At 41.2% G+C, this 26898-nt stretch overlaps 1 protein-coding gene across 3 annotated transcripts in view; it reads left to right on the forward strand.

The window, feature by feature from the left end:
• smurf2 (SMAD specific E3 ubiquitin protein ligase 2) overlaps positions 1-26898 on the forward strand; it is a 206396-nt gene that overhangs the window by 177235 nt on the left and 2263 nt on the right. For all 3 annotated transcript variants that reach the window (XM_052032635.1, XM_052032636.1, XM_052032633.1), the window contains 8 exons: positions 4254-4464; positions 9983-10086; positions 13518-13632; positions 17533-17711; positions 19860-19997; positions 22489-22609; positions 25948-26149; positions 26323-26398. In XM_052032635.1, the coding sequence (XP_051888595.1) occupies positions 4254-4464; positions 9983-10086; positions 13518-13632; positions 17533-17711; positions 19860-19997; positions 22489-22609; positions 25948-26149; positions 26323-26398 (1146 nt within the window). The remainder of the gene's footprint in view (positions 1-4253; positions 4465-9982; positions 10087-13517; positions 13633-17532; positions 17712-19859; positions 19998-22488; positions 22610-25947; positions 26150-26322; positions 26399-26898) is intronic.

Here is a 26898-nt window from a genome sequence, read left to right on the forward strand (position 1 = left end):
GGGGTTTCCTTTGGTTGATGTCAGCCAAATGTTTGAGGCAAATAGAAGGAATGCAAGTCGCACAGAAATTGCCATGAGAATCTGAAATTAAATTTAAGCCATAAGTTAAAACAAATGATTCTCCGATACGAGGTTAATTTTTGTTTTAAGTTTCTTACTGTTTTAGAAATCATTCCCTCACTAATTTAGAAATCGTGAAAAATTCATCAGCATTGTTAAAACTGAAGTTTTGGTTTAGCTTCTAAAATATGCTTTGTACCCTCTTTCAGCTTTTGAACTTGGATATTTGTTTCAGAAAACTGTTTGCAGCACAGAGTAAATGTGAAAACTTTAAGAACTATAATCCCAAAAGTGAAATTCATTTTATTTGGAGGTGTTCTTTAGAGTAGCTAGGCAATTTTAAATAGAGACACAGAAGTTTATTATCCTTCAAATTATAGCTATTTAAAACATACCATTAAAACAATGAATCAAAAGTACCTGAAAGGCCATCTGTTTATGAGCTGCAGAGATTTGCAACAATTGCCAAAGATTTTTCTAGTTTTATTGCCAATGGGTAGTACTGAAAAATTCCCTCATTCCTGTGGTCAGCCAGCCAGGAACACTGTCCCAGCCAGGTTGCTAATACAAACAGCATTTTGTCAGTAATAGGCTCTTGCCAATCAGTTACTTGGAACATGATGTGGTACAGAGCTTAGATCAAAGGTGTAAGGATTGGCAATCTGTTGTATTTTGAAATGGTACTCTTAAATCTGAGATGTTCTTTTTGGCCCTGACGATTGGTGGAAGCAAGAATCAGCAGTCCAGAATTACTATTGCTTTCAGAATGACCTTGTTTAGTCTATAAATGTTTTCTCATGCAGCTGCTGTATTAATTAGATTATGGGTTAGACTGAAGAAGGGTTTCTATTTGGCAGAAATTTTATTTTTTCTCCTGTCTCTGTTCTCTTGCTCTCTACCAGGGTCCCTGCTGTAAAATCCCGAGATTTGCAATCAGCATTGTTTTAGAATGACCCCACAAGTACTTAAATAAAAACATTTTTAATGTATACCAGTTTGCTGTCATGCTGTCACTCTTCAGAGTAGGAGTTTGAGGTTGGGAAAACTGTTGTGGGAAAATTACTTTTCTGTTACTAGGAGGGGAAAAAAATTGCTTATGCAGTGCCTTTTTCAGCCTCTGAATTCAGAAGCATATTGTGGTCAATGAATAACTTCTGAAATCTAGTCACTGTTAGAGGAAAGTTTCTGATTCTCCATCCCATTTCCCTGATTTCTGCATTTCCTATTCACCATCTACAACTACTCAAAAAAAAAACAAGGGGCACATATTTTCCTTTAATATGTTGACATAAAAATAATCTAAACTGGATTTCTGAACCTTATTTGTTCTATAGTCACAAAGGTGATTTTTATCCTGTCCCGTGTGAACCTAGTGTGGTGCCACATTTGCTGCGTTTTCCTGCTTTTAAGGAGAGAAACACGTGTCTCCTAATTGCCATCCAGAAATTACCGATAGAAGGAATGTGCATAGAATCATTGGAATGCACCAATAGGTATAGGTCATTTGGTCAGTCATGTTCAGGACAGCCAAGAATTAATTATTCTAACTAATCCCATGTCCTGGCTCTTGATCTATCGTCTTGTGGTTGTGCACATTAAGTGCTCATCCAGATACTTGTCCAATGTATTATGGTTTTCTGCCCCAAGCATCCTTTTCGGGCAGTGAATTCCAGACCCCTGGCACTATTTGGGTGAAAAAAATATTTCCTCAACTCTCCCCTACACTTTCTGCCAATTACCTTAAATCTATGCTCCTTGTGGTTGTCTTGTTTATAAAGATAAGAGCTTTCCTATCCAGCAGTCAATGGAAATCAGAAAAAACTACAGATGCTGGAAATCTGAAATATAAATGAAATATACTGGAAGCATCTGGCAGGTGAGGCAGCATCTGTGAAAAGAGAAAAAGTTAACATGTTAGTTTGTCTGAACTAGGATGGAGAGAAAATAAATTGGGATTAAGTTGCTTGGAGAATGAGGTAAGGATGGGTAGGACAAAGGGAATATCTGTTTATTCAATTTAGAAAGCGCAAAGGGGAGCGAGGCTCTAAAATAGAAGCCAATGAAAACCTTCGCACTGACTCATGCTCGAGATACACCCATCATGGACATTGAATTGCATTTAAATCTTGTGTCCAAAAAGTTAAATGTCGAATATTAATTGCCCAATAGTAAAATCTAAAGTTAGGCAAAGCCATACCGCCATCCTTTTTTAATTTCTGTAAATATTTCTTACTTAACCGTGGATTTTTATTCTGCCACATATATGAAAGAATTTTAGAATCAATAATATCAAAAAAGGATTTAGAGATAAAGGTTGGAATCGCCTGAAATAGATACAGAAATTGAGGTAAAATAGTCATTTTAATAGCATTGATTCGACCAATCAATGATAGGGACAGTGGGGACCATTTAGTAAGCAGGGAATATCTGTAAGGTGAAGCCAGGATTGTCATGGGGATAAGCTGTAAATGACAGCATTTGGTCGATATGTTAATGGGCCAGAAGGAACTTGCTCCCTTGTTCATAACATCTGTGAAGGAAGTTAGAAAGTGAAAATGCAGACAGAAGCATAAAAGATGCAAAATGCAGGGCTGCAGAACATGCCCAGCTGGCAAGACTTCTAAAGAAGATAGAAAAAACTGAGCTAATATCAAAGATGAATTACCTGGCCTATTACAAAGAAAAGGCAAGTTAGATGAAGTTGTAAATTCAAACTTGAGTCCAAAAGACTGCACCACCCTTAGGCAGAAGGCGTGGTGTTGTTCTTCACGCTTATGTTGGGCCTCATTGTAACTGTGCAGGAGGATGCAGACAGGTCAGAGTGGGAGTGGGATGGAGGATTGAAGTGGTGGGCAACAAGAAGCTGGGTCACCCCTGCAGAATGAATGTAGGCACTCCGTAAAGCGGTCACCCAATCTGCGTTCGTTTGCTCCGATGTAGAGGAGATCACATTTTGAATGCCAGATGTAGTTTACTAGGATGGAAGAAGTGTAACTGAATTGCTGCTTCTCCAGGAAGGACTATTTGGGTCCCTGGATTGTGGGAACCAAAAGGACAAATGTTGCAACTCTTTATGGTTTCATGGGGAAGTGCTGCAAGAAGTGGGGTGCTTGGTGGCACCAGAAGAGCAGACCAGGGAGTCACAAAGGGAATAGTCTCATCAAAAGGGGAGGGAAAGATGATGCCATTCACAGCTTATCCCCAGGGCCACACTTTTCTTATCGTATCAGAATTATGCCAGTTGTCGTATTCCTCCATCCCTCATCCAGCCTCCCTGCAATTAAATAGTAACTTATTTTCTCTCCTTCCCTGTTTTTATAAGATAAAATATCTTTATTAGTCACATGTACATCAAAACACAGTGAAATGCATCTTTTGCAGTTCTGGTGAAGGGTCTTTAACCTGAGATTAACTCTGTTTCTCTTTCCACAGATGCCTGACCTGCTGTTTCCATCATTTTCTGTTTTTACTTCAACAGTCTTCTTCACCCTATCTTGGCCTCTCACAATTTTATGCACTTTAATTTATATCTCCCCTCAGCCTTCCCTGTAAAAGAAAATTAGTGAGAGACAGTGGTGCAGCTGGCTCTACCTTCAGGGATCTATGACCATATACTCTTAGATCCTTCTATTCTGCATTTCTCAGTAGCCTACCACTTATTTTGTATTCCCTTACTTGATTTGCCCTTCCCAAATGTATAACTTCGCACATCTCTACATCGGATATGTTGGTGTGCTCTTTGAGGGAGGAGTACAAACATAGGGACATAGAATAGTACCCCATATCTCGACTGTTACCCCTGGTTCTAGACTCCCCAGCCAAGGGAAACATGCTCCTTGCAAGCCCCATCAGTTCTTTGTTTTAATGAGATCTCCTCTTATTCTTCCAATCTTTAATGAACACAAGCCTAGTTAACCCAATCTCTCCTCATGCAACAGTCCTGTCTTCCTAGGTCTAAATCAGTTTTAATCTCCATCAATTTAAACAAAGATTTCTGTTGGAAACAATAGCTGATGCAGTTTATTGCTTCTTACTGTGCTGTAGAGGTGAAGAGAGAGGATCTGTCTGATTCTGCATATGTTGATGATGTGTAACTCAAAATCTCCCTGGGATGTACCATAAATTCCCAGAGCACTCTTTAGATCAATTTTAAAGTGTTCTTGTTCTCATCATCCTTCTGTTTTTCTATCCAGTCGCCAGAACCACCTGAAAGAACAGCAACAACAGCAGCAACCCCCTCCGGCCCCTCCGATTCTCCTGCCTGATGAAGCTGAATGCCTTACCGTGCCTAGATATAAACGGGACTTGGTCCAAAAGCTCAAGATCCTCAGACAAGAGCTGTCACAGCAGCAGCCCCAGGCTGGTCACTGTCGCATTGAGGTTTCCAGGGAAGAGATATTTGAGGTAGAGACTCTCCTTTATTCTCTTTCGAAAATTTAGAAGCAGAATAGCTGATGGTAAATAGCTTTGATTTATTTCTGTGAAGGTTTTTGAGAGACTCTAGCACAGTTTCTAATTGCAGCAAAAGAAATGATACGGTTTCCAAACACGGACTCTTGCCAGTCAGTCTGCACAGAGTTGTGTAAAGAGCATTTGTTCCAAGACAAATGCTCTGCAGGTGGCCTGTATAGATAGAGTATCTTGCTGGTTGATATACTGGCAAACCTGATTTCATATGATGCTTGTCTGCTGCTTTAAATTTTTCATGAATTTGTCTGATCTTTCTTTATTCCCTCATCTGGATATGTTCTTTTATCAGAAGTATTTTGCAATTTGCAATGCAGTTCTTGTTGTTTTAATCCTTTAAATTTAGTTTCTTTTTGTTCAAAACTAGCTTGTCTCTGAAATCAGTTTTGATTTCCAATTGAGTTTGTATGTTGATTCTGTTAGGTATGCGCGGGGCAAGAATGATGACGGTGCAGTAGAATAAACACCTTTGCTGATTCATATTAGTCAAAATACAGAAACTGAGCAACTTATCGTAGATCCACAAAAAGGTCTACAGAGACCTAAAAGCGCGCGAGTCCCCGAAACCCTACACCAAAAGTGAAGTTGCATGCGTCAGAGGGCATCATTCCTCCGCCATGCAATCGGCCGGCCAGAGTGTGCATGCATATAGGTATGCGCGTGCGTACTGCCACATTCGCGCCATCGATCAGCTGGACGATCGACTGACTGGTATGCGCATGCAATTTGCCACAATTGCCGCGTTCTCTGCACAGTTCATCCACACCTCCTCCACCCCCCCCCCCCCCCCCCCCCCCCCCCCCCACAATAGAAGGAACTGCAGGGGAAGAAAATAGGTTGGGTGGACATGGGGAAGATTTGAGAAGGTTTTTCCACCACTATTCTGCCTGGTATCAGTTGACGCACCCTCATGGACTGCTGCAGCGGGTGGCTTCTCTCTGTGTCTTCCTGATTAGCTGATTCCGAGGTCGGTGGGCTGTGAAGATCCTCCCTCTTGATGAAGTGTCCATTGGTTCATCTGCTTGAATGGTAGATTCATTGGCAAGGGACACTTCTGTGGCTTTGTCGGGTCCTCCGTCAGTTTGCTGGCGTATGTGATCCAAATATCACCTGACAATTTGACTGGCAACTCAAGTTCTGCAACTTGACTTTTACAATGTTGGATGAGTGCCAGTTTTCTTCGTGTGTGAGTCGAATGTGGACCTCGTCATCGGCACCAAACGTTTGCGGCCTAGTGTGGGTATCATAGTTTTGTTTCACGGCCTCTTGTTTGCTGCAAATTCATTCCTGGATGCCGGCCAAGGGAGATCCAATCTGGTGCGTAATGTCTGTTGGAATATTAATTCAGTGAGGGAGGCACCCATTAATTCGTTTGGGGTGACTCAGTAATGGAAAAGGAAACGGCTTAATTTCGTCATAAAATCACTCTGTTTGTTCAGAAAAGCCTCATTTCACCGTTTGCACTGCTCACTCAGCCAGGCCATTTGACGCTGCGTGATGTGGAGCAGTTGTCAGGTGCCTAGTACCATTCTTCTCTACAAACTCCTTAAATTCTGCACTCCTAAAAGCCAGGCCATTACTGGATACGACCATTTCCGGAATACCAAATATAGCAAAGACTTATCGTAGTTGTTGGGGAACACTATGTACATGTAGGTAACACCTCTTATCTACTTCGAATGGACACCCACAGTAACCAGATATGCGTGTCCCCAGAACAGTCCAAAATAGTCGATATGAATGTGCTTCAATGGAGAATCAGCCAGGCCCATGGTTTAAGGGGGGCCTTTGGTGATGCTTTTTGTGTCTCCTGACAAATAGGGCAGATGCGCACCATATTCTCAATATCGGTGTCAATTTTCGGCCACCACACATAGCTTCTCCTAAGTGCCTTCATCCTGACCACCCCAGGGTGAGCGTCACACAGATCGCAGAGTATACGCTTGCGGCCTTGAGGGGGAACCATGACTCGACTGCCCCATAACACGCAGCCATCCTGTGGGCTCAGTTCACACTGGCGATTTGTAAATGGTTGAAATTCGGGTGAAGGGCTGGCGGGCCAACTAACCTGTAGTGCTCCTCTTACCTGTGATAGAAGTAGATCACGGGCTGTCCACTGCCTAATGAGGTGACTTTTGATTGGTGTTTCATCTAGGCTTTGTAACAGGTGAACAACCTCAAACAGAGGTGTGCCGGATGCTGTGCCCTCAACAATTGGAATCTGCTTAAGGCGTCGGCAACAACATTTTTGTTTCCAGGGGTATACTCCATTGTGTAGGAGTAAGCGGATAAGGTCAATGCCCATCGTTGCATTTTCAGTGATGACATTTGCTGGGTACCTCATGTCTCTCCCATTAAGCCTTATGATCTGTGTAGATTTTGAGAAGCCGCCCAAATATGTATAAATGGAAGTGCTTGATGCCAAACATAATAGCTCGGGCTTCTCGGTCGAGCGGTGAATAACTTACCTCCGCCTGAGACATTGTCCAAGCGAAAGCAGTAGGCATCCCTGTTCCACGAGGCATTCGATGTAGGAGGGGGGCCCCGACCCCACGGTGAGGCGTCACATTTCATGACTATAGGCTTTTCAAGAACATAATGCACCAACACAGACGAAGAACTGAGGGTGGTTTTTATTTGTTCGAATGTCTGTTGCTCAATTCTTGACCATTCCCAGTGTTGGTACTTCTCAAGTAGTCGGTATAAGGTCTTTAACACTAGCTGATTGATTTAAAAACCCAGTTGTAATGCATGACTAGTCCCAGGAACAAGTGTAACTGCATCACACTGCGTGGATGTGGAGCCTCTGTTAAGGCTTTGATTTTGTGCTCCTGTGGATGAAGACCAGTTTTGTTGACTTTGAAGCCCAGGTAGTTGACCGAGTCAGCCAAAAACGTGCATTTCTCCTCTGGAGTAAAGCCGTCTTCCTCTAAACAGGAAAGTACTCTGACTCTGCCTAGTGTCTCAAGATGACGGGACTCTGATGTACCAGTTACTAAAATATCATCAAGGTAAGCACAGACGTGAGGAATATCCTTCACTAGATTATCAATAAGGCATTGGAATATCCCGGATGCAGAACTCGCTCCAAATGGCAGCCGCTTGTACCGAAACAGGCCTCGGTGTGTATTGATTGTCGTAACGTCCTTAGAATCTTCATCCAGGGTGACCTGATTGTAGATTTATTTCAGGTCTAGTGTTGAGAACTGTTTGCTTCCAGGTAGGGATGCATACAAGTCCCTGATCCATGGCAGTGGATATGCAATCTTATTGCAGTGTTTGCGGTCAGTTCGTAGTGGCTGCAGATACACACTGATCCATTGGACTTGAGGACGGGTATGATATGACCTGCCCACTCTGAGTGCTCACCCACTCTATCACATCCACTTTCTGTAGGTGGTCTAGTTCTTCTATCATTGGGCCCACAGCACCGGGTGGGCCTTGTAAAAATTTGGCTGGCGGTTCTCTTCAGATTTGAACTTGGCCACCAGACCACAGTATTGACCCAAAGCCTCAGCTTGGACTACACACTGGTGCTTTTGTAGTAGTGTATTCAATGCAGGGCTTCCTCTGATATGATTGATGTAGGATAGCACCAATGGAATGTTTTTTTAATCCAGTTTCTGCCCAGCAAATTGGGCTGTTGGCCTCCCCTGACAACATGCACCGTTAAGTGGAACAGGTCTCCGTGGTGGACCACCTCTGCATCGACACTGTCTCTGGTGTAGCTGTGAAACACCGAGCTTGCAGGTTGTAGTTTTGGAATCCAGTGTAAAGATGATTCACATACCAAGGTGACGGCTGACCCAGTATCCAGCTCAAATTTCATGGGCTAGTTGTCCACTGTGAGCGTAACCAAGTACGGAGGCTGGTTCTGGTTGCCCAGTTCATGGGTTTGGAAGATAGTGTCCACTTGTTCGCAGTGGCTGTCTCTTTGCGTGGAGTTGATGGTCGAATTCTGTCGCCATCCTGCGGCACGTTGCTTTGCGAAGCACACCTTCTCGAGGTGCCCTACCTTCTGACAGAACTGGCAGACGGTCATTTGATGTTTGCAGTCGGATCACTGGACTTTCACCACAGCGATGGGATCTCTGTGAAGGCTGACGTGATTTTGACTGGAAGCTGCAGGTCTGCAAACATTGATGTTTTTGGGAGGGGGCTCTCGCTCCAGTACTGCCTGAATAAGTGGTGCTGGGGTTGGATGAGTCTGTGTAAGGCCTCTCTTGACTGCCTCCCTGTGACAAGCTGTGGAGCACGCTTTGTCCCAAGATAAGTCGTGCTTTTTGGACAGGAGGTTCTTGTGTGCCTTCTCATCATAGACTCCTATAATCAACACTTGGATAAGCATTGCTTCTTTGAATTTGTTCGGTTGAATGTCTTTCTATTTTCATTCCTGCACACCCAGAGTTAATCTTGTGATGAAATCATCTGTGTTCTCAACGGGGGTCTGTTGCAGCTGTGAGAACCTGAAGCGTGCTGTAAAGACATGGTCCTGCATCCTCCAATCATTGTCTAAAGCCTCAAACGCGCTGGCCAGTTCAGCTTTGTTCTGTAAGTGCAGAGCGTCGAGGTATTTCTGCCTGAGTTCTCCCAAGTGCATGCAAAGCAGTTTGAGTTTGGTAGCTTCCTCCAGCTCCACTGTCAGTGTTAAAACTGGTCGAGGTTCAATGTAGTCCTGGAAGGTTTTCTTCCATTGTAGCCAGGTTTCCTGGTGTTGGTTTTGCCATAGTTGTGGCCCAAAATGGATTGGATGCTTGAAGTAGAGAGGCCATTCTTATTTTGATCCTCGTTGCGAATTGTTACACATGCACGGAGCAACAATGACAACGGTGCAGTAGAATAAATGTCTTTAGTGATTCATATTAATCAAAACACAGAAACTGAGCAACTTTTAATTGTAGATCCACAAGAAAGTCTGCGGAGACCTAAAAGCGCGCAAGTCCCCAAAGTCCCATGCCGAAAGTGAAGTTGAGGGTGTTGTTGCTCCACCAAACGATCAGCCGGCCAGAGCACACAACTTAGAGAACTGTAGCAATATAATTGTGACTGGGCAAGAGTCCTAACAGCAAAAAGCACACAGAGCAGTCACCAACAAGGGAGCAAAGCTATGGATATGCTTCTGTCTTCCTTATAGGAACCTTCTTTCTCATACAGGTTGCTTGGAGCATTTGTTTGCCATGGGAATACTGAATGGGTCACATCTTTTTAAGACTACTTGCACCACAAGTACATAAAATTCAATAGGCTCCTTAGGATGATGTTGGTTTACTGAACACAGTGTGGAGTTGATTGCCTATCTACTCACTTGGATGGGCAATGATATGTCTGTGTGTGGTATGAGAAGGTGATGATTATTGTTTGAAATGGGATTTTATGTTTTGTAGCTTATCATACCTTTTGGTTAATAGTTCAGACTTGTTCTTTAATTAATGGATGGATAAATGCTTTGTTCCAGGAGTCTTACAGGCAAGTAATGAAAATGAGACCAAAAGACTTGTGGAAACGGCTAATGGTAAAATTCCGTGGTGAAGAGGGATTAGATTACGGAGGTGTTGCTCGGTAAGTGATTCACAAAAGATAAAGCATGTTGGATATTTTTCTTTGTCTCTTTTGTCGTCACTCGCGCCTCCAGCAAGTTGACCTGGTGTTCCCTCTAGAAGTGAAGGTGAATGGACAGCTTTCAGAGCTGGACCTATGGTTCAGCAGAGACCTCTAAAATGTTATAATAATAGCAGAGGGTGACATTGCCAAACTTATAATACTCAAAAGTTAACGATTTAAAATGTAACTGTGGAATTTGACAACCCCAACATAAACCTAGTTGCCAGTTTGCAACCACAATAATATCAGTGCTGATTGAAAGTGCTTGGACCATTGTTGACCAATGAGCTTTTTCATCTTTCAGTGTTCCAGTGATAAAGTGAAATTTGTAGCAATTTCCTCGTCCTGAGATGATAATTGTCTGAAATTGATACTAATAGATTAAATATCATAACATATCCTGTCAATCTGAGGTCCAGCACATTGACCCAGCAAGGAACAAATCAGACTTTGTCAGCCATTTTTAGATGGAGGTTGGGAGATTTCTAGCCTTGCCGCAGTTTATGGACAGTGACGTTGTTTGCAGCCTTGCAAGTGGGAGATTGCTCTACTTTTTTTCCATATTCTCAAGCATTAGGTCTCTGATTAACCTGAGAGGACCCTGTTATTTGGGTTAAGGCAGTTGTTAGTTTTTGTCCAATAGCAGTCCTCTGGATATTTGGTGGTCTTTAATTATTCCATTAATCTAACGGTAAGCACATTGGATTATATTTAGAAAAACATAACTTGCAAGATAAATGAACAATTGCTGGGTGATGATATGGATTTGAGTGGAGACAGTATGACTTGAAACCGTATATAGACAATCCTGCATTTTTATGGTCAGAAAATCAAATAACAAAAATAAAACAATCCAGTACAATGTAGGGTGGGTAGGTGAGGGAATTTGTATGAGTGTAGTAATTAAAGTTTAATTTATGAAATAGTTGATGATTTTCTGGATAGAAACTAGTCCTAAAGAATGGTCTCAACCCAAAACATTGACTGTCCATTTCCCTCCATAGATGCTGCCTGACTCGCTGAGTTCTTCCAGCATTTTGTGTGTCACTCCAGGTTTCCAGCATCTGCAGTCTGTGTTGTGTCTCTGTTGTTGAGTTTACTGGATTAACCAAGGTTAAAAATGCTAGCAGGTTTTGCTATAAAGTACACAATACCTGAAAGGAATAGTTCTCAGATTTTGAGTGAGGAAAGCCTAATTGATGGCAGCTTGTTTTGTAGCAACATCAACTGAAATCTGGCTGTTAATAAATTTCAGCATTTGCTTTCGTATGCAAGGCTAAAACTATCAATATCTGGTTATGCATAGTTAAGATAAATATTTTTCATGTGAATGGTCCTCTGAAGTGATTTGGATTGTCAGGCTAGCCCTTTTAAGAATAATGGTGCACAAGTTTTGTTTTGTCTTTTTACAATGTACGTAATTAGTAAGCACCACTAGTTGCTGTAGTTGATGAGGAAGTTCCCACTAAAGTAATTTCAAATGTAGGAGTCTAAAGCCAAATGTCTTTCAGATGTTTATCTGAATGTTATTTTGAACACAAAGTAAATTGAGAAAATTGTTATAGTAAATTAATTACATCAATGTTTGTGTTTCTACTTCCTCACTGATTAAACAATACTGCAGCATTGCTATCATTCTTAGTTTTAAATGCATCTGTGTGCAGCACCACCTTGTGGATAGTTTCCTGGACCAAGCCCTTGGAATTCCTGATGTTCTTTAGCATTGTAAAATATCTTGAAATCCTTCACATTTATATGGCATGAAGTGTATCTTTCTTAAGTCCCTCCCTTTATTTGTGTCAATTTTCTCCTTCTAAAAGTTTTGATTCTGTTCTAGGATAGTTTCATAGTAGCCATTGTCTTGCTCCATAACCCTAAGGGTGTGTATTGATGGCCCACTTGCTATTGGAAGTATCATTGTCTTAAATTCCATTTTCCTCTTGATTTCCAGCATCTTTGTCCACCAACATCCCTAGTCAAGCTCTAATAACTTAGCACAGACTTGGGGGAAAATATTGGGAATTTGCTGGATTAGTTGATTTGCCAGCTAAGCAATTGGGAAATCTTAATTTGCATTTCTCATGAAGTCTCTTGAATTTAATTTCCTTTCTCAGCTCAGAACTATTTGTGGACAACTGTACTGCCTCACCATTGCCATGCATTGGTTAAACTGGAAATTAATAATCCCTGAACTATTGACAGACCCACAGGAGGCTGTGGTTTCCTGAGCTCTTGACTCTGAACTTTAGTTTGGGCACCGTGATGCCCTTAGGGAGCTGGAGAGTGGTCAAATGAGCTGTGGGGTGGTGAGGCAGAAGGTTGTGCAGGTAAAACTGTGGAAGAATCAGCAATAGCATAACAATTGTATTAATAAACCTAGGCTAATAAAATAATGACACCACTTTTGAATACAACTGCATTTCTGATTTCATCTCCTCTCCCCGTTTTTACGCTTTGGTTTAGCTCCTTTTCCAATTGCTATGTTAATCTTTGGCTTTTTTTGTTTAACAATAATTTCTATCAAATATTTTAGTTTGGATGCAGTATTAAACAAAAAGTGTCAATTGGTTAGTGTAAAAACTAGTCCTTGTTTATCACTGAGTCAAATACCAAAGGACTCTCAATTACTTTAGAATAATTTGGTAATGGCTGTGTGACCAGCTGCAAATCAGCAGCTGACTCGTGACCATGTTCCTTTACTCACTTTTTTTTCCTCATATTTTCTTATGACACAAAAGAAAGCCACTCAGCCCATGTCTGTACCAGCTTTCAGGGCACACACATCAACCCCATTCCCCCACTTATTTTCCTGTAACCTGCTCTTTCTCATATTCCCATCAGCTGATTTTCCTACCACCCACCCTACACTTACTGACAATTTATAGCGGCCAATTAACCTACCAATCAGCATGTCTTTGGGATGTGGAAGGAAACCAGAGCACCCCAAAGGAACCTATGTAGTCATAGGGAGAACATGCCAGCTCTATATAGACAGCACTGGAGATCAGGATCAAACCCTGGTTGCTAGAGATGAGGCAGCATCACTACCTGCTGTTCACTGTACCACCCTTCATTGTGCTTAATTTTACTCATTCAGTAAAGGTGTCTCAGCCAATCCAATGATTAGCCTTTGCCATGTAGAAATTTAAGATATCGGTTCTGCAAATATTACTTAACTCTGTAGCTATTTATATTTGTTTATGTTTTAAATAAAGGAAGGAATCTAGCCTTAATGTATAATTGACCTGAGCACCAAGGCCAACATTGCGGAACAATTGCATCTTATAGCCTTAAAGACCACCCACACTCCGTACCACAGTGCATCCTCAAATTTGCCATTGGATGTCTACTTGTATAAAAATCGTTAAGAAGTTTCTTCTTACTTACAGGGAATGGCTCTATCTTTTATCACATGAAATGTTGAACCCATACTATGGACTGTTCCAGTACTCCAGAGATGACATCTACACATTACAGATCAACCCAGATTCTGCAGTCAATCCTGTAAGCAAAAGTTTTACCTAATAGATTGCCTTGTCAGTCCCACCGTATAATTTGTAGTGGTTGTTTGTTATTTCTCAGCATCGTGAGGAGAATAGTTAGTACACCAAATGCACTGCTTGTAATTACTACGTGCAGTCCAATGAGATTAACCTGAGAAAGTGCAAGTAGAAACAGAATTAATCTTGAAAGCCCACAGGTCTGTGCATACGTGTCTTGGCTTTTAGTAGAGTATTCTAGTAATTGGCTGTTGATGGACAAGAGTGGAATGAGATGTGTTCCAATGAGAGATTATATTTCAAAATTTAAATGTAATGACAGAAGGAAAAAGCACAAAACATTCATTAGATTTAATAATGGTCTGAAGAGTCTGTGGTAAGTTGGATCAGTGTACATCAGGTGACATTTCTTCAACATATGAGTTCTTCTTGTTACGCTAATCCCGAGCTGGCCCAACTTCAGCTTGGTGCTCTATCTTGCCAGGTTTAGTTAGTTTGTTGAGTCATTAGATGGAGGATTTTATGAGTGCGTGTTTGTTTCCTCTTTGTAAGAGGAGAAGAGCAGACTATGACAATAAACAATGCCGTACGTGAATGATGCTTGGGAACACCACCAGTGGTGTTAGTATCCAGAACACGCCTCGAGTGTCAAAAAAAGAAAAATGGGTAGATGAGGCCATGAAATTTACACGAATCTTCCACTCATCAAGCATTTCTCAATCAACAGCAGGCATATTCTTAAATACAAGTCTGTTTTAGCAGCAGATTAACAAGGGTATCATTACAGTTTTTTTTTATAAATGTTCTTGTATTTCTGGCAGAGCTAGCATTTATTATCCATCCCTAACTATCCCTCAAATATAGTGGTTTGCCAGAGCAATTGAGTCAACCATATTGGTGGAGTTTAGATTAATATAGGCTATATTCTGAAGGGTCTGAGTGATTAAGATGGATTTTGATGATTAACAGCAGGCAGTGCTGGAAACAGTCAGCAAGTCAGGCAGCAACTGTGGAAAGAGAAATAAGAGTTAAGGTTTCAGATCTGATTAAAGGTCTTTGACTCGAAACGTTAATTGTTTTTCTTCCCACAGATGCTACCTGACCTGCTGTGTATTTCCATCAATTTCTGGTTTTATTTCAGATGTCCAACATCTGCATTTCTTTATATTTTCATTTATGGATTCCTGTGATATCTGGTCATTTTATGGTCAATATTATTGATGCCAGCTTTTTGTTCCAGATTGTTTAATTTGTTAAATTTACCTTCCCCAACTACCGGATGGAATTTGAACGTCTCTAAATTAGTAGTCCAGGGCTTTGGTTACTAGTCCATTTTTAAAAAATGCTAATCTGTCATATCATCAAAGGGGTAACCCTTGAGATTTCAGCATTCTCTCAGCATTATCAGCTTGGAGTGTGTTCTATCTAAAGAAAAACTGACATACATAACCTCAGGATGTCAAAATATTTCCAAATACATTTGATGTATGACCATGGTTATGATGGAAGCAAGGTGACAGCTAATTTATGTGCACAGCAAGCAGTAATGAATTAAGGGTTCGTTGAGAAGAGTATTGCTCGGGGCATCGATGAGAATTTACCTGCTACTCTTCAAAATAGTGTAATGGAAGATTTTGTCTCTAAACTGACTGGGCAGGTGGGACCACCTCCAACAGTGCATCACTCCCTCGTTATAGAACAGTAATCTCTACAATAGGATGTAATGGATGGTCATGGTTGATGCTTAATACAATATTTGTGTCATTACAGTGACTGGCCCTGAGATTTGCTGGCACTAATCAAATATAAACTTTTGCTGTTTTAATCCTGATTGTTGTACGATTGAAATATTCATATACCGTTCTCACATTTTGGATAGTATCCACTTCCAGTGACATCAACAAAAAGGAACAGTAAATTGTGGTGTCAAAATATGGGGTGTCTGAAGAGGATGCAACGAAAATACCTGCTCTCTTATGACCTCCTATCAGTTTGAAATATAAACCATTAACAACAGAGGTTTTAAAAAGTATGCAGATATTCTCTTTTATATAATCTCTGAAAGAGACTATATTTGAAAAGTCAATCACATACACCGAAAAGCTCAAAGTAAATGCAAGAATTGTTTCCTTTTTTTGTCACTCTTGTTTGTTCATGTGCATTTCTTTTTAAATCCCTTCCCTGCCTTTTTCGTTTTCTTCTGCCCCCCCCTTCCTTTGCACCACTTTCTACCCCCATTGTCCTTTCTTGTGGTAGACCTTTAAAACTTTCATTTTAAGTCGTGCAAGCCTGACCTGCACTGAACTTGTTATCGTGAACTTCAAGTAATATTCTAATTTGAGGAAGTTCATGTGTTTTAATTCATTTCATGAAAGTTTACATTGTATTGCTGTAAGTATGTTCAGTTGTCCAACTGGGATTTAAAATTAAAACTTATTTTAATTTTAACTGTCCATTTGTTGGATTAAATATTTATTGCCAGCCTTAAACCTGAGTTTGTCAGAACTGTGATTAAAAGTGCAACCTTATATTGGCCCAGACTGAAAATAATTCACACTTTATTGAGCTAGCTGGTTAATAAACCTAACGGTTCCTTATCTACGGTAGGTGATTATAATCCCATGCTAATTTTGTAGGTGGAATGGAAGATATGTTGCAAATTAAAAGGAGACTTTGCCGTCACAAAGTCAATATCTAATAGAACAGAGTTGTGTGTGAAAATAAGTGAGCAGCAATTTAATCCAATATTTGTGAGGGGCAGTCTGCTGAAGCTTTCATAAAGTGTGAATTTGCACTTGAGCTTCTCCATTTGAGTTTGCTGGGTATTGGCTTCTGGTAGAGGGGACACAAGGAAAGCTGAAATCAGAAGTAAAGCAAAATTGAGGGTGATAGTGTATTGAATTATTATTATGACATTAGCTTTCAATTGACATAAAATGTGTATTACCTCATTTTTTGGAAATTCAAGTTTTCATCCCCCCCTCATGCAGCTTGAGATCTTTTGTCCTGAACTGAATGGAGTCTCCCAGACAGTTCATGTGGTGAAAGCTATTGAATTGCTTACCTGATATCCTACTTGTTGATTTATGGATGAAAACTGCAGGATTCTTGGTGGCTGTTTCTGTTACCAGCCCCTTGAGATTTTTTACTTGCAGCTCCAAAAAAGAAGATGGGTGTTTTTACACTTTCAATTACAATTCTTTCAACTCCAAAAGCATTAAATACTCCTTGCCATTTACATTAGAAATTTGAAGCAAGATTAGTATGTCTGGATCCCATCATGTTACTGTGGTTTTTCAATGTCACAGCTTTTGACAGTATTTTAAATAGTCACCTCTAAGCTAGGATAACAATATCTTAACCTATAAATGAAAATAATAGTTTTGAATTTTAACATTTTTAAAAGAAGAAGAGTGAAGTATGCAGGGAAAGTTTAATTGCTCTTTAATCTTTAGAGTATCACAATTCCTAAAATATGAGCATGTTTTCTGTCATGCAAAATTTACAAAGTTATTTCTCTTAAATTTCTGATTGTGCCTGATTGTAGAAGAATGTACAGATGGCTTTTTGAGTCCACATAAACATAGTACCTTGTAAATGAAAAATTCTTGTTGAAATATGAGAATGTCTGGGAGTTCCAGAGTAGGAAATGTGGTGGAATAGATACTACTATGAAAATGGGGGGGCAGGGGGGATGGGAGGAGGAAACATTGTGTGTATACTTAAGAATTCTGAAGTCAGTCCTTCATTTTTATGCAGCTAAAAGCTAGGATTAAAACCCAACCTAATTGTTTATGATACATATTGACAATTGATCTATCTGATTAAGAATTTCAACAGTGTTCTAATTGAAGACATTATTTCTGAGCACTATCTAACTGTTGCATTTTCATTTCCCAATCAGGAGCATTTGTCTTATTTCCATTTTGTTGGTCGGATAATGGGGATGGCAGTGTTTCACGGACACTACATTGATGGGGGCTTCACCCTGCCCTTCTATAAGCAGCTGCTGGGAAAGTCTATCACACTGGATGACATGGAGTCTGTGGACCCGGATCTACACAACAGTTTAGTCTGGATTCTGTACGTACACCTTAACTTTACTTCGAATACTACTTTGCTCCCTCAGCATAGAGAATAATTCCAGCAATTCAGTTTAGTTATCATAAGGAGTAGTTGAATGAAAATGAGCTGGGGCAGGTTGTGAATAGGTTCAAAGCTCACTTGAAGTGCTACCAGTACCAGAAATCTGCAAGTAAAGTGACTGTTATTTTTTTTAAATTAAAGGTTTTTCACACACCAACTTCACCTTGAGAGCTGGTAGGGTGGTTATAAGTCCCACTCTGAGTGTTCATTGTCCAAGTGATGTGTGCATGAGTATGGTGTTATTATGGTGATAATAAACATTTTCATCTCAGTGCAGTTTTGGCTGAGGACTCGAGTGAACCCAGTTCATTCATCAAAATCATGGGCTGATTTATATGATGCATTGTTGCTACAATTAGCTAACTTTGCCTATTCTCCAAGGGAGGAACAAAACAATTCAATTCTATTCAATTCAATTCAATTCAATTCAATTCAGCTGAGTAAACGAATTCAATTCAGTTGAGTAAAATAGAGGGCTATGGGTAAGCCTAGTAATTTCTAGAGTAGGGACATGTTCAGCACAGCTTTGTGGGCCGAAGGGCCTGAATTGTGCTGTAATTGTTCTATGTTCTAAATATAAACAACTTTGTTTGACTTGTTTCTCTATGACTGTTTGATTGTTTGAATTTTTGACTTAACTGGTATTTAAACTCTCACTGGATTGTCATCACTGTGCTGAAGCTATTCATTGACGTCTTTTAAAATCGGGGAACGCAATACAACTTTGAACACAATTGGTCGGCTGGATATCTTCCGTAGTAGTTAGAAAACAAACCTGTTTACATGTGAAAGTATCTAGTTATGTTTTTCAGCATAGTTGTGGACTATTTTCTGTTGTTTTGTGGATTCAGTTAAACTTCTGTGAAAATACATGTTGCGCTACCGCTATTGTTTGCTTACTCTTTTGCTATTTAATAAATGTGTTTGGCATTTAAAGTCCAAGACACAGTCTAGTCTTATATTATTCTGCCGTCTTCCAAAGCTCAGGAGGATCTTTTGAAGACATTAAATAAAACCAGTGGCTAAAACAATCTGAAAGAGTTTTCTGTGGATTATCTGGATGTGCTGCAAGTTTTGCTCCAGATATTGGGTTAAGTGGGTACCCTATCTGAGACGCAGATAGTGTGGCATCCTAATGGAAGTAATCTGAAACACAGCGGTCAAAAATGTATAGAAATAAAAAGTAAAGAAAACGCAAAAATGTAATGGTAACAGTCTACTAAAACTAATTTATTATATTCAGTTTATTTAATGCACTCCAAATTACTGCTTTACAAATAAGATTAAGATTTCTTTAGTAGTCACATGTACATCGAAACACAGTGAAATGCATCTTTTTGCATAGGATGTTCTGGGGGCGGCCGACAAGTGTCGCCGCACTTCCGGCGCCCATATAGCTTGCCCACATCTCCTAACCTGTATGCCTTTGGAATGTGGGAGGAAACCCACGCAGACACGGGGAGAACGTACAACCTCCTTACAGACAGTGGCCGGAATTGAACCCGGGTCGCTGGCGCTGTAAATACCATTACACTAACTGCTACATTGTTCTTCATAATTGTTGGACCAGACCTTGCTGGCTTTGGTATCTCCACACAAAATCACCTGTGCATCACCTGGTGTGAAGTACCTGTCCTGATGGCCTAAAGTATTCCAGACTCCAGTATCGTGGTCTGGATGGCGACAGGGCCTTCAATTCGGTGAAGAAACACCAGCCCTGAAAAACTCTTGAAAGCTTTGACAACCAGCAAACTCCCACCCTCAACTTTGCCAGCTCTCAAAGTGAAAGAAAGATTTTAAATTGTTCTGTCATTGGAACAAAATTTGCCAGAAAACATATTTGCCATCAGATCATATTTGTATTAATGTTCTGCCTAATGATATTTAGGACAATGGTCAATAAGATCCATTCTGTTGATTAAAGTTGTAATATAGACTGTTAGCTATCCAGAGGAACGTGACATTTCTTTTGTCTGAAGGATACTTCATCTATTTATCAACCAGTAATTCATAAATGTACTAACAAAGGTGTATTTTTGGGAGGAGAGTATTTAGTTTGAGAAATATTGTTTTTCTCCCATATAGTGAAAATGACATCACGGGTGTCTTAGATCACACATTCTGTGTAGAGCACAATGCCTATGGAGAAATCATTCAACATGAACTGAAGCCAAATGGGAAAAGCATCCCTGTAACAGAAGAAACCAAGAAAGAGTATGTCCGGTAAGAGACACCACAGGCTTCCCCAGTTTATTGCAATTTTATTATGATACTCTGTGAACTTTTTCCCTCCATCAGCAAAATAGTCGGTAACAAACCAGCCCAGTAAGAGAGTGGATTTCTCAGTGCAGATTTTTATAGTTAAGTGCATGTTACTGCTTTGCTCTGTGGTAAGGAAATCTAAGTATCTATCAAGAAAGCAGTTTTCTCCCATGTGTACCTGCTGAAGGATACATCTATCAGTACTGTGGGTTGACACCTGGGTATTTTCACAAAATCAGCAAGCGTCTAATCTCCATGGGGAAAAATGTATTCATCACCATTACTGAAGTAGCTTTCTCTCTAAACTGACCCATTTTGTAGATTTTCAGGTCATGCTGTACAATGTTGAAAATTGAAGAAAGTTAATGATTTTTTTCTAAAAACCTATTGGAGCAATGTTTTTGACCATAATATTAATCCAACCTATTGAGCAGCCAAAATGCAGTGCTCCCTAACAGTCTGTAAACACAACCTACAACCACTCCTCCTTGTTTATGGCTTTGGTTCCTTTTTAATTTTAACTTCAATTTTTCTATTTTCTAACTTTTGTTTTCAAATGCTTTCAAGTTTTTAACTTTGGAATTGCTTTTTCTCTTTACCCTCCTTCCCTCTCCCCACCCCACCCACCCCTTCAGGTCCCTTAGGTTTCTGTTTCTGCTGGATATCCAGCTCAGACACCTGGCACTTATTAATGATCCGGGGTCGTGATTGTTGGAAAGTTAGTTGACTGCAAAAGCTTAAGAAGGTGGGAATAGCTTGGTGAAAGAAGGACAAAGTGTACATAGTTTGACCTTAGCGATACTTGGTACTGAAAGTCCAAAGTTATCTGTCCTATCATGAGTCGCACCTCAATCTATAATTGTCCAGATAAGTGCATCTTTCAGCACTGGTCCAACTTTGTTTAGCTTCTTACTGTGTACTTGTCGCAGCCAATTCTATCATCTTTTCTACAACTCTGAACCCTGCCCCCACACCCCCCCCCCCCCCGCCTTCCCAAATCTAAGATCAGCAAATTCAGAACTGTTTAGAAATCAGGTCCAAGATCTTCATGTGGCTCTGCTACATGGTGTCTATCAATTGCTGCAGCTTGGAAGTTAACCTTTTAATTTGTCTTCTGACCTTTTAAAAAGGCAAAGATGCAGAGACAACTAGGGTGGCACTGATAAAGCTGCCTACAGTTCAATCAATCTCTCAATAGCTGAGATAAGAAGAGCCCAACCTTGCAATTAACCTTACTGCAGAAAAGTTATAGAATCAGCATCTCTTCTGAAATGCACTGGAACAGTACGGGAATGGGAGTGGTGTGGTTATGTAACTAGATCAGTAATCTGAGGTCTGAACAGATGTTCCAAAAGTTATTCCCGTTCAAATCCCACCATGGCAGCAGGAGAATTTTGAATTTGGTTAATAATTTTGAATGTAAAAGTATTAATAATGGAAAACTAGTATCAGTAATTGTATCATGAAACTACCCTTAGTAAATCCACAGCTCCCTGGAATTCTGTTTGTTAAGCATTTGTGCCTGAATGATGGAAGAACTCGACAGTACTTGGGCTTGTAAGTGGCAGGTAACTCGTGCAAGTAACTGCCAGGTAGCAACCATCTCCAACAAGAACAAGTATAACCATTTTTTGATATTCAATGGTATTGCCATGGCTAAATTCTCCACAGTCGTCAACATCTGGTCATGGTTGACCAGAAATCTAATTGAATAAACGATGAAAATAGAGCAGGTCAGAGGCTGGTTATTCTGTGGCGAGTGACTTGACTCCTGAATCCCCACCATTTACAAGGCACAAGTCAGGAAAGTGACAGAATATTCTTGACTTGGGTGTATGTCTGCAACTCTAACAACAGTAGAAGGTATGTCCAAGGCAAAACAGCCCACTAAACATTTAGTCTCACCATATCTCCGGTGTAAACCAGTGGTAAAATCTACCACAACTAATTGCTGAGACATCTGCAACAGGACTTTCCAAATCCATGATCTCTACTGCCTAGAAAGATGGGAGCAACGGGTACATGGAGCCACCTGCATTTTCCTTTCACATTGTACATCAGCCTGGCTTGGAAATATTGTCAAAATACAATAATTCTTTAACAATGCTGAGGAAGAGTCTTCATCACACAGACTATAGTTTAAAAGTGCCTCACCACCATCTTGAGAACGATTAGAGATGAACAGTAAATACTGACCTTGCAGGTGATGTCCCACACTGCGTGTGAACAAGCACTAACTTTAGAGACTATACAGCACATAAACAGGCCCTTTAGCCCAACCTGTCCATGCCAACCAAGGTGTCATTTGCCTGCGTTTTGGCTGATTTCCCTCTAAATCTTTCCTATCCAAGAATCTGTCCAAATGTCTTTTAAATGTTGTAATTGTACTCGCCTCTGGCAGCTCATTACATATACCCACCACCCTAACTGGAGAAAATGTTTCCTCTTTTAGGCTCTACGTGAACTGGCGGTTTCTGCGAGGTATTGAGGCCCAGTTTCTGGCTCTGCAGAAAGGATTCAATGAGGTGATCCCACAGCATTTGCTGAAAACGTTTGATGAGAAGGAGTTGGAGGTGAGTTTTTGATACCTGATATGGTACACGATATCCACATCATGCTGCATCAGTTTTTCAGAATTGGAATCTATTTCATTGCCATGCAAAAGTACCCAGACTACTGCTTCAGAGAGAAAATGGTAAGCACAGCAACCTTTAACACTTGCCCTGCTCCTCTAAGTAATGAGACACAAGAGATTCTGCCCAATGCTGGAATCTGGAGCAACACACGCAAAAAGTACTGGAGGAACTCAGCAGGTCAGGCAGCATCTATGGAGAGAAATAAACAGTTGACGTTTCGGGTCGAGACCCTTCTTCAAGACTGGAAAGGAAGAGGGCAGAAGCCAGAATAAGAAGGTTAGGGGAGGAGGAGCAGCACAGCAGGCAGGTGAGAGGGGGAAGGTAGGAGGGTGGGTGGGGGTGAGATGTAAGAAGCTGAGAGGTGATGGGTAGAAGAGGCAAAGGGCTGAAGAAGAAGGAATCTGTTCCGAGAGGGCAGTGGACCATGGAATAAAGGGAAGGAGGTGGAGAGTAGATGGGCAGGTCATGAGGGCTGGGAAGGGGGGAATGGGTCCTCAGGAATGAGGGAAGACAAAGGGGAGGGGGGAAGGGAGGGAGAAGAGGGGAGGGGTTACTGGAAGTTAGAGAAATCGATGTTGAGGCCGTCAGGTTGGGGACTACCAAGGCAGAATATGAGGTGTTGTTCCTCCAACCTGCGCCTGGCCTCAACGTGGCAGTAGAGGAAGCTGTGGATAGACATGTCGGTATGGGAGTGGGATGTGGAATTGAAGTGGGTGGCCACCGGGAGATCCTGGCTGTTGCGACGAACTGAGCAAAGGCGCTTGACGAAGCGGTCACCCAGTCTGTGTCAAGTCTCACCGATGTAGCGGAGTCCGCATCAGGAGCACCAGATGCAATAAATGCACCCTCGGATTCACAGGTGAAGCACTGCCTCACCTGGAAGGACTGTCTTGGGACCCTGAATGGTGGTGAAGGAGGTGGTGTAGGGACAGGTGTAGCACTTAGTGCAGTTGCAGAGATAAGTGTGGGGAGGGACGAGTGGACAAAGGGAGTCTGCGTACGTTTGCCTGCATAAATGTGGGCTATGGGTGGATTAGACTTCCACAGATTATAAACATTGACCATTTTAGATTTCCACTTTAACTGTGTGCATCTCTACTACTAATTCTAACAGCCGCCTATACCTGCATCCATCTGTGATGCCATTACATTTGTCACTAGGCATCTATGTATCTATCATCTACCATTTCAACTTCATGCCACTTCATTTGATTTAAAATTGAAGATCTGACAAAGTCTAATCTTGTACTATCCTGCCATCTTCCAAAGCTCAGGAGGATCTATTGAAGGCATAAAATAAAACCGGTAGCTAAAACAATCTGAAAGAGTTCTCTGTTCATTATCTGGATGTGCTACAAGTTTTGCTCCAGATGTTGGGCTGAGTTCCCTGAGACGTGGATAGTGTGGCATACTAATGGAAGTAATCTGAAACACAGTATATGAATATTGAATATAGTTTCCTGGTTTGACTGTTGCTCGTTTTATTAAAATTGTTTAACATTTATTGAATATGAAAAATGTTGGTGAGGCAAGCAAAGTTAAAGAAGGGTTATGAAGTGAAAATAGAAAATGCTAGAATACTCAGCAGGTCGGGCAGCATCTGTGGAGAGAGAAATGGAGTTTCATGTTCAAGACTGAGAAAGAGAAAATGAGTAGATTTAATTTGGAGGGATGGATGTGACGGGGGGGATGGATGTGACGGGGGGGATGGATGTGACGAGAGGGATGTCTCTGGCTTGGGAGTAGGGTTGCCATGGAGAAGTTGTAGAAGTCATTTGGTTGATGGGTTAATGAGGGCAGTTAGGGTGTGAGAATACAAACAGGAACATAAGAGCTGTGAGAGTGGGGCTGCGGGGGTGCCCAGGTCAGGCTGGGCTAATGCAGAGACGAAAGCTGAGCCAGTATCACTGTTGCAGCAGAAATGGCTGGTTCTGATAAAGACAAAGTGACCCAAACAGTCCTCCTAAGCAGTGGTTCACTTGCACGTTCTCCTATCTAGTACTCACAATGTGGTGGTCTCTGCACAGGGGACACCAGACTGAGGTTTTGGGTGATCACTTCATTGAGCACCTAGAGGGGTGACTGAGCGCTCCCTGTTGCCTGCCACCTTAATTCTTCACCTCAATGTCTGTGGTGTCCTGTACTGCTGAAACAAGGCCCAATGTTATCTTGAGGAACCACACCTCGTCTTCCTTCTGGGCACTTTGCAGCCTCTTGGAATCAAAATCAAATTCCACAATTTCAGGGAACTCATTTTCTGTGTCTGTGTCAGAACCAGTCATTGCTGCTGTAAGCTTACTTGCAATATTGCCTCGGTTTTCCTCTCTCTGTTGACACAGCTTGTCCCGAGCCCTGTAATCCACAACTTTTCCATTCTTGTATTCTCACTCTCTGACTGCTCCATTGACCGGTTGGCACTTACAACGTGTCCCAATGACACCCCTGGCCTCATCCTATCAGAGATATTCCCCATGTACTTCCTTCCAGCTGTCTCTCTCTTTGTAAGTTAAAACTAACCTGTTTTCACCTTTTCCTAGTTCTAACAAAGGGTTTTTGATCTGGAACATTAAATCCATTTCTCCCTCCATGGATGCTGCATTAATCGCAGCATTTCCTGTTTTTATTTCAAATTTCTGGCAAATTGGTTTATTATTCTCATGTACTAAGGTACAGTGAAAAACTTTGTTTTGTATGCCATCCATACAGATCATTTCGTTACATCAGTATATTGAGGTAGTACAAGGGAAGACTATAACAAAATGCAGAATAAAGTGTAACAGCTACAGAGAAAGTGCAGTGCAGGCAGACAATAAGGTGCATGGCCATAATGAGGTAGATTGTGAGGTCAAGAGTCCGTCTTATTGTAATAAGGAACAATTCAATAGTCTTTTAATAGTGGGATAGAAGCTGTCCTTGAGCCTGGTGTTATGTGCTTTCAGGCTTTTGTGTCCTCTACCCGATGGGAGGGGGAAGAAGAGAGAATGTCCAGGGTGCCAGGGGTCTTTGATTATGCTGGCACTTTACTGAGACAGCAAGAAGCATAGACAGTCAGTCCATGGAGGGGTGGCTGATTTCCATAATGTGCTGAGCTGTGCCCACAACTCTCTGGCGTTCCTTGCGGTCCTGGCCATCTGCATTTTTTTGATTTTTGAATTAAAATATTAAAGTGTGTTACCATTGTAGTTTCAGAGGCTCGCATACCGTAACTAGGTACGTAATGGCCTGGTGAGGGTACAATATAACCTAAGTTCACTTGCTCTTTATTGACTTTCCAGCTAATTATCTGTGGCCTTGGAAAGATTGATATCAACGATTGGAAATCAAACACTAGGTTAAAACACTGTACGCCAGATAGCAATATTGTTAAGTGGTTTTGGAAGGCAGTGGAGTCTTTTGATGAAGAAAGACGAGCCCGATTACTCCAGTTTGTCACAGGATCCTCTCGAGTGCCTCTGCAAGGTTTCAAAGCATTGCAAGGTGAGCCACGGGTACTACAACACACTGATCACTTCTCTCCCTATGTGTCCGAGGGGAAGTGGGGATGGAAAGAAGTTTATCAGCGTCTCAACATTATTTTGGGATGAGGTGTGGATTAGGATTACTGTACAGGCTATTTTGAGTTACTGATATTTAATATCTTTTTACTACAGGTGCAGCAGGTCCAAGACTTTTCACCATCCACCAGATCGATGCCAGCCCCAACAACCTCCCCAAAGCACATACCTGGTAGAACACACTTCTTATTTAGTTTGTTTAACTTTACAATTGCCATGACAAGTTTAGAAACCGTGGGACAAGGAATCGGAAAAGCTTAGTTAATTAAAATGGGTGCATGATCAGTGCAACATAATGAGACAGATGGTATCTCAGCAGGGTCAACCCACTCTATTAAATTTGTATTACACTTGACAGAATTAATTGCATTAATGAAACGGGGAATGGTCTTACAATTGAAAGCTGCCAGTAATAATTTTCTGTCATCATGTAGCTCTCTGACTCCCATTCCCTGTGGTGCATAGAGTGAAAATTACAGCATTGTTTGCACTGTGAGTTGTATCTGCCCAATAAGTGAAAAGATGGATCAGTGAGCTGATACAACCAGTAAGGGGATGTAATTAAAATAGACCTGTGAAGCAGCATTCTGCACAGTTATGTTAGACTTTTGAAGGAAACAACTTGGGGCATTGCAGCTGTGATGTGATGTACTTCCCATGAAGGAATGGGAT

Source organism: Pristis pectinata, chromosome 18 (assembly GCF_009764475.1).
Source record: "Pristis pectinata isolate sPriPec2 chromosome 18, sPriPec2.1.pri, whole genome shotgun sequence".
Lineage (NCBI taxonomy): Eukaryota > Metazoa > Chordata > Chondrichthyes > Rhinopristiformes > Pristidae > Pristis > Pristis pectinata.